The sequence below is a fragment of the Gossypium hirsutum genome, unplaced genomic scaffold, assembly GCF_007990345.1.
Source record: "Gossypium hirsutum isolate 1008001.06 unplaced genomic scaffold, Gossypium_hirsutum_v2.1 scaffold_1210, whole genome shotgun sequence".
In the NCBI taxonomy this organism is placed as follows: Eukaryota; Viridiplantae; Streptophyta; class Magnoliopsida; order Malvales; family Malvaceae; genus Gossypium; species Gossypium hirsutum.
In genome coordinates this window covers 4,597-11,192 of record NW_024403500.1, presented here as the reverse complement: position 1 = coordinate 11,192, position 6,596 = coordinate 4,597, and the positions used below count along the sequence as shown (strand labels likewise).

General features: G+C 37.0%; 1 protein-coding gene across 1 annotated transcript; it reads right to left on the bottom strand.

The window, feature by feature from the left end:
• Positions 1-440: 440 nt before the first annotated feature.
• LOC107886524 (lipoxygenase 6, chloroplastic) lies at positions 441-4,891 on the bottom strand. The gene is made up of 9 exons (XM_016810516.2): positions 4,280-4,891; positions 3,701-3,978; positions 3,370-3,607; positions 2,933-3,265; positions 2,719-2,804; positions 2,511-2,618; positions 1,847-2,148; positions 1,437-1,700; positions 441-1,361 (listed from the first exon to the last, which is right to left on the bottom strand). The coding sequence occupies exons 1-9, from the start codon at positions 4,383-4,385 to the stop codon at positions 602-604; spliced, it is 2,475 nt and encodes an 824-aa protein (XP_016666005.2). The 5' UTR covers positions 4,386-4,891; the 3' UTR covers positions 441-601.
• Between the last annotated feature and the right edge of the window lie 1,705 nt (positions 4,892-6,596).

The following is a 6,596-nucleotide window of genomic DNA, read 5'->3' as shown; positions in this document are numbered from 1 at the left end:
TAATAAACTATTGAGTGATTTCCTTAAAAAAAATAAAGAATAAATTGTTGAAAGATCTTTTAATTGAATTTGCAACTCTACGGTAAGCTCAAGGTTAATGAAAATATCATTTGATATCAGCCGTTGACATAGTTAGCTCCTTGCGATTATACAAGGACGAATACCACTTGATTTATATAAAAGATTTCTCTGATGACTTTGTTTTGTTTTCTTTAAATCCAAATACACTTCCTTTAAGAAATCGCTTCTTTCATTTTTATTCATGCAAGTCCTTAATTTGAATTAAAAGAATAGTTGACATTTCAAACTAAATTCCAAATTTAGCATAATCATATAATAAAATTTTGTTGATTTATACATATATACATATATATAATTTTATTGTAAAGCTTATTTAAATAAAAAGTTCTAATTTAAAGCTTATTTTGCAGTGATCAGAATTTGCTACTAAAATGTGTTTATTGTGATGTTTGCAAATTTACAAGTATGTCTCTGAGCTCTACACAATGAAAACGATGCACCAAATATAATTTTTTTTTTAATAAAAACCATAACTAAAAAGAAACCTAGTATTATTACTACAACTACGTACTAAATTTCATCATATGGAAATGCTGTTGGGAATTCCACGACCAGTTACACCAGGGCCTGATGAAGGCAGCAGCAGTTCGTATGGAGGAATGCCTGCACCGGTTCGGTTTTTAAGTCTCATATCTTTGTTTCTTTCGTTTATGATTTCCTCGATTTCCCCAAGTTTTGCGGCGAATTGGTCAAACATTTGTAACACTTTATGATCATTGATCCAGCTGCTATGAAATTCGTTCATTTTACCCAAGTACTCTTCATCTGGAGAATGAGTTGATAAAGTGTCTTGAACGGCCATGATTTTGGTTGCTTGAAGCTGTGTCGGCAACGAGGATAGAAATGTGCGCTGAGGGTTCTGCATGAATTTCTCAAAGTCGGGATCGGTTTCTTGCGGTATAAGTTTCCTCATGAGAGTGGGACGGTTTGGCATGTATCCTCCGAATGGGTACTGTCCGAAGTTTATAGCTGCATGCTGGCCTGATGCAGTCCAGATCATTGTTGTAAGTATGCCAGACAAGTCTTCTTTCGTGGCGAGTTTAGGCCACCAGGGTTCATTCCTTTTGTCATGGTGACCTCGGTTCTTGATCTCACTCCACCAGGCTTGGAGCTCAACATCAGACGTGACGGAATCGGGTTCGGTGTAAAAGTGTTCGACATAGGATTCTACCCATTCTTTGATGGCAGACCAAATGAGCAGTCCATCGGCTGCATAAGGGTAGTCCTCGATCAAAAGTTTCAGGCCACCGGGAGCTGAAGGATCCTCCACTGCCATGCCCCTGAAAATTGCACCGCGGTTATCTAATATTGTTCTTTGGCGGAGGATAATTCAACTATCTAATATCGAGCCTTACCTATGAATCAGGTCCGCAGGCAATGCTTCCCTGTCAAACCGCCAACTCTCGTAAGCAGCAGCACTTAGTTCCATGGCATACTTTCCGGGGCTGAAAGAAGCCTCAATTATCCCACCTCCGTTAATTAAACTTTGTCGTGCAAGTGCATTAATTTCTAGCGTGTAGCGCATATGAGGGTGAAGCAGCTTGTAAATAGGGTGCATTGAGCTAAGCTGTCTGTGAGTTGCAATTATGTATGGCTCCATGCAAGCATGAGTACGCAACCTAAAACGTTCCAATTACCCCCATTCCCGAAAAATAAATATCATAACATAATAGCATGAATAGAATGTAACAAGATATGCATTAAAGTTAACCAGATATGTCTGGACGAAAAAAAGATACGGGTTTTGAAACTGTTCATGTTTTACCAGTGATTTGCAAGCTGATGGACACCGGCATCATTTGCACAAACATGAGCTTTGGCTAGTTTCCAAATCCAGTATGTTGTAGCATCATGTCCATGAGTATAAACATATTTGTTCCGATTTGATGAAGGTGTGGGAGGAAGTGAAAGCTCGATAGCTATTGGTCTTAGAATACCGGTCTTGGTATAGAAGAACACCGTCCGGGATGCATAAGACTTTCTCCCTGGTAAGTTGTTTATCCTCTTGATAAAAGGCAAAAGCATATCATGGAAATCCACCATAAACAATCTTTTTTCCTCGAGAGCCTGTAACATCGGATTGTAAAAGAGTGGTCTTAAGAGAATTTCAAATGATTTCTCGATATTATAGGCGGTTTAAATGTTTGAAAAACATCAATACAGTAACAAGAGACTAATACAAATATCTCATCAGACAGTATCATGGATGCCCTTCTGTTTTCCACTAGAAATCAGAACCGGCCCCACAATGTTCACTTATATACACCTGATGTTGGACAAACAAAGCAGTTCCAAAAATTCCAACTTTCAACAAGCAAAAACATTCAGAAACAATCCAATGCCTGATGTAAAACGCGGTACTTAACAGAAATGTCATCTATAAAACGAGTACATGAAGGTATCAGGGTAGTGCCTGTAAATGTTAATACCTTATCCACGCTCATCCCGTGAAGTTCTTGCTCGATCAATTCCTTAGTGATCACTGATTCCGGGGGGCCATAAATAGCAGGGTCTAGTTTGCTAAGAATCGGAAATTCCTGCAAAATCAAATGAAATCAAATGAATTTAAGGGTTTCCAAGGAGTAATAGCAAATCTAAATCCTAATCTAAAACAGGCAAAAGAAATCTATAAATAACCTTCAAAATCTCGATATTCACAGGATTGACTCCGGCCAAAGCCTGGCGTGCAAATTCATTGTCTCGCAACCATGAAAATCTGTCCTCTGGAGACAAAAATCCAAGATAAATCGCAAAATAAAACAATGCTCCATTAGTACAAGCTTAAGCTATTAGCCTCATTTCGATGTTATTTAGAGAACAAACTGAAAGGCAAGGGATGAATAAAGCATACTTCTTATAACAGCTGGGATTTCATATTTTAGCAACTTTTGGCCTACATTGAGAACTTGTTTCATCATATTGCCGATGAATAGATTGTCACCTAATTTTCTTTGCTCATCGTCTTTCAAGATGAAACCGTCATTGTATAGCTTATCTATCTCCGAAAAGCATGTGAACGGAATATCAGAACTCGATAAAGTAGCAGCCATCAATGGTACAAGATTGTGAAGAAGTGCTTTCAACCTCCCAGCAGAGAAAGTATCCTGTTTGATCTCCTCGAAGGCCTCATCCCGAGGTACGTAAACAGGATGAGGCTTTTCGATTCTACTCTCACAAAGTGGATCTAAATGAATCATCAAATCAAAAAACATATGAAATTCCCGTGTAACAATCCGAAAACAAGTACTTTAACCATAGAATGACATAGGATTACATTGAATATAATACCTATTTTAGAAGCCGGTCGGCCAGTTCTACACCGCCTAGGATAAGGCCTTTCCTCGCCACCCAAAACCGGCCTAGCAAGATCTTTGTCCTTGTCAGGTTTACCTAAATCATTATAAACATCATAATCGTAAATTCTTTCATGAGGCATTCTCTCGCCTTTTCCGTTACCACAAATGCTGAGCAAATCTTCCCTTCGTAGGTCTTTAATGCCAGGCGGTGTTTGTGATGGTAAGTATGCCTGTTCATGACAATAAGGCACAGCTTAAGCAATAACTAATCGAATAAACATGCCCCAATTGAAAACCGGAAACCACTAGTATAGAGTTCTTACTTGATTTCGGAATATAATTCGACTTTCCGGATTATCATTCCGAGAATGGATCCAGGTATTTGCAGAGAAGTAAATAGGGACTCCATCGAAATCTTGAACAACAATCTCCAGCAGGTGGAATTCCTTGGCATGCTGGTTGGTGATGAGAACAGCCCCGGGTCTACCGAAGTCGGATGGGACAGTAAAATCGGCTACATATTGAAGTATGTTGTCATGTTCTGGAGGCTTTGGCAACCAGCCCCTTACACAAGCCTCAACGCTCTTCCCCGAATTAGTAACTATAAAATTAGATCATTTCAGTTTCAGCCTATAAGAGATTTAATTAGAGATTCAAGATATAAATAAATTCCTAGACAATAAAGTGGGAATTTCAAGCAAAATGATTCAATCACTAACAATTAGATAACTCTACCATTACTTCCTATAGTTTTAAACAATGTAAAAGACCAACAAATGCAGATGCAATTCAAACTTTAAACCCCAACAAAATCCTATGTTGTCTTGTAAGAATCAAACCATATGATCAGACCAAGATACCCCTTTTTTTTCTAGAAAAAGGAAGAAGAAGAAAAAACAAACCAGGATCAATCTCTTCACTGATGAGCTGAATCAAGATCCCACGACCGATCCCATTCATCAACATTTCCCATTTGTTCTCAATCTTCTCAGTGATGTTTTCCTTCATCTTTTTCTTTATAGTCACAACAGCCTTCACTTGCTTAGAGGAAGAATCAGATGAGCCATTACTGTGTTTTTGATTAAGTGGTGAGGTTTTAGCTGTTTCCACAGCCTTGTCATCACTGATGACGGCACGAACCAGGGGCCTTGACCTCGTAGTCCAGGAAAAGGAGAGCAGCACCGGAACCCCATAGAGCCGTGGAGGTGACCGGAGGCAGTGCCGGAGAAAGTTGACCTGAGGGAAGAAGGCTTTGGTTTAAAAGCTAACATATTATATAGTGGTGATCGTGAATATGAGAATCCTTAAGCTTTTAGTAGTATATAGGATTAGAATACAAGTGTGGAAAGCAGGGAATTGCCACCAAACTAAGCCTTTCTTTATGTGATTATTAATAACAGTCACCTTGACCTGCGCTCATTGGTAGTGGTGTTTTGTGTCAGCTCGACTCTCCGTCCTTAGAGCTTCTTCTGTTTTTGTTTTATTTTTAAAGTCTGATTATTTGCAATACGTATAAAGGTTGCTAACTTGACATCAGCTTAAATAGTAATTATAAAAATATTCTTTACGTTTTCCCCTTGGATGGAATAGATTAATTTACTGTTTAATGTAATTATACATTTGTATTAAAATATTATTTTTCTATGTTGTAGCTTGGAACATTATTTATTTCTTTAGCAATCCGCATGGAACACTCACTCCTTGGTTTTTGTCTCTATAAAGTTTATGCATTGGAAAGGATTTACCGTCAAAACCTTAACAGACTCTCGATGTTATGAGCGTGAAAATCACTCTCCAATAAGGGCCTTAAAGTGGCTCTAATTCTCTCGGTTTTTAGTCAAATTGAATAAAAAATGGCGTGGAAAACATTGGGATCCGGATACATAACTTACGACAAAGTTGTTGCCATTTCCCATCACAGTAAGAACAGAAAGGGTAAATCCATTTTTTTGGTTCATTACAAACCTATTCATGCTGGAATCGGGTTAGACGGTAGCTACACAGTGGGCTATCATTTGGCCTGAAATTTCTTCGGAAATATTGAGTAAAAATATAGTTAAAAAATAAGGTTTATTTTTAATATGTCAGATTTTGTGTAAGATTTTTGGTTTAGGTTTGGCTCGAATTAGACTAAGCTTTTTTTTTTGTTGTTTTGCTTCTGTTTTGTTACCATTTTACTATTATATTACTACTATTTTGTTGTTATTCTTTAGATATTATATAATTTTTATTTTATTGTTAATTATGCTACTATTTTAGAAACATATGCTTGTTAAATTGCAACTATATTAGTGTTATTTAAGTATAAAGACTTTTTTAATGTATTTTAATTTGTTGAGAAATATTTATTTTAATATTTTTAGTGTATTTGATGTATTATATTTTTAAATTTGTTTTTATATAAAAATTATCTAAAAAAATTTGATACAGGCGGGCCGGGTTAGGGTCAGACTCAGGTTTAGCATTTTTAATTTAGGCTAGCCTTTGGTAGAATTTTAGGCCCATTTTCGGGATGGGCTAGGCTCGAGCTTAGAAAACATGCCTAAAATTTTTGCATTGACCCGACCCGAACCTAATCCGACTCATAAGCAAGCCTACTTTAAAGTGACAAGGCCATATACAGTGATTGATGATCAGAAACCAAAGACCATAGATGGTCTAACAATAGAGGCTAAAGAAGACCTAAAACAAACAATAAACCTAACATGCAAAAGGATTAAAACCAATAAGGTAATAACCTTGTCCCAAACAAAAACAAAGCCTAATGCAATCCAAGATCCATAGACTTTATCTTCAAAGCCAGGAAAGATGCGATCAAACCTTATTAGCGCATTGAGAGTGCCAAATATATATGATCGAACACCATCAAATCATAATCACATTCAAGCAACTTTTGACGTCTTAAAACTACTCTATTGACTTTGAGCATTAAGTGATGGAAGTTGTCAAAATCAACATCAAATAGACCTAACACAAATCAGTTAACTCTTCACAAAAAAGGTGGCAGCAAAGCCAACTCCGGTAGAAGGGGTCATCTCCAGTGCTTGTCGTAAATACTTAATTTTGGTTTCCATTTTAGGAAATTGTGTTACCTAGTGTGGAACAAGTAGCATGATCATTTCACTTAATATCTCTTTCAGTAAAACAACTAATGTTGAGAATAGTTATGTTTGAAAAAATTATGTTCAGAACAAGATTTCAGTCTAAAAAACTGTCGTC

Coding starts and splice junctions, on each gene's coding strand:
- LOC107886524 (XM_016810516.2), bottom strand. CDS start 4,385: ATGAAGGAAAACATCACTGAGAAGATTGAGAACAAATGGGAAATGTTG. Junction 2,149..2,510: donor ACGGGATGAGCGTGGATAAG/GTATTAACATTT, acceptor CCGATGTTACAG/GCTCTCGAGGAAAAAAGATT. Junction 1,701..1,846: donor CATCAGCTTGCAAATCACTG/GTAAAACATGAA, acceptor GGAACGTTTTAG/GTTGCGTACTCATGCTTGCA.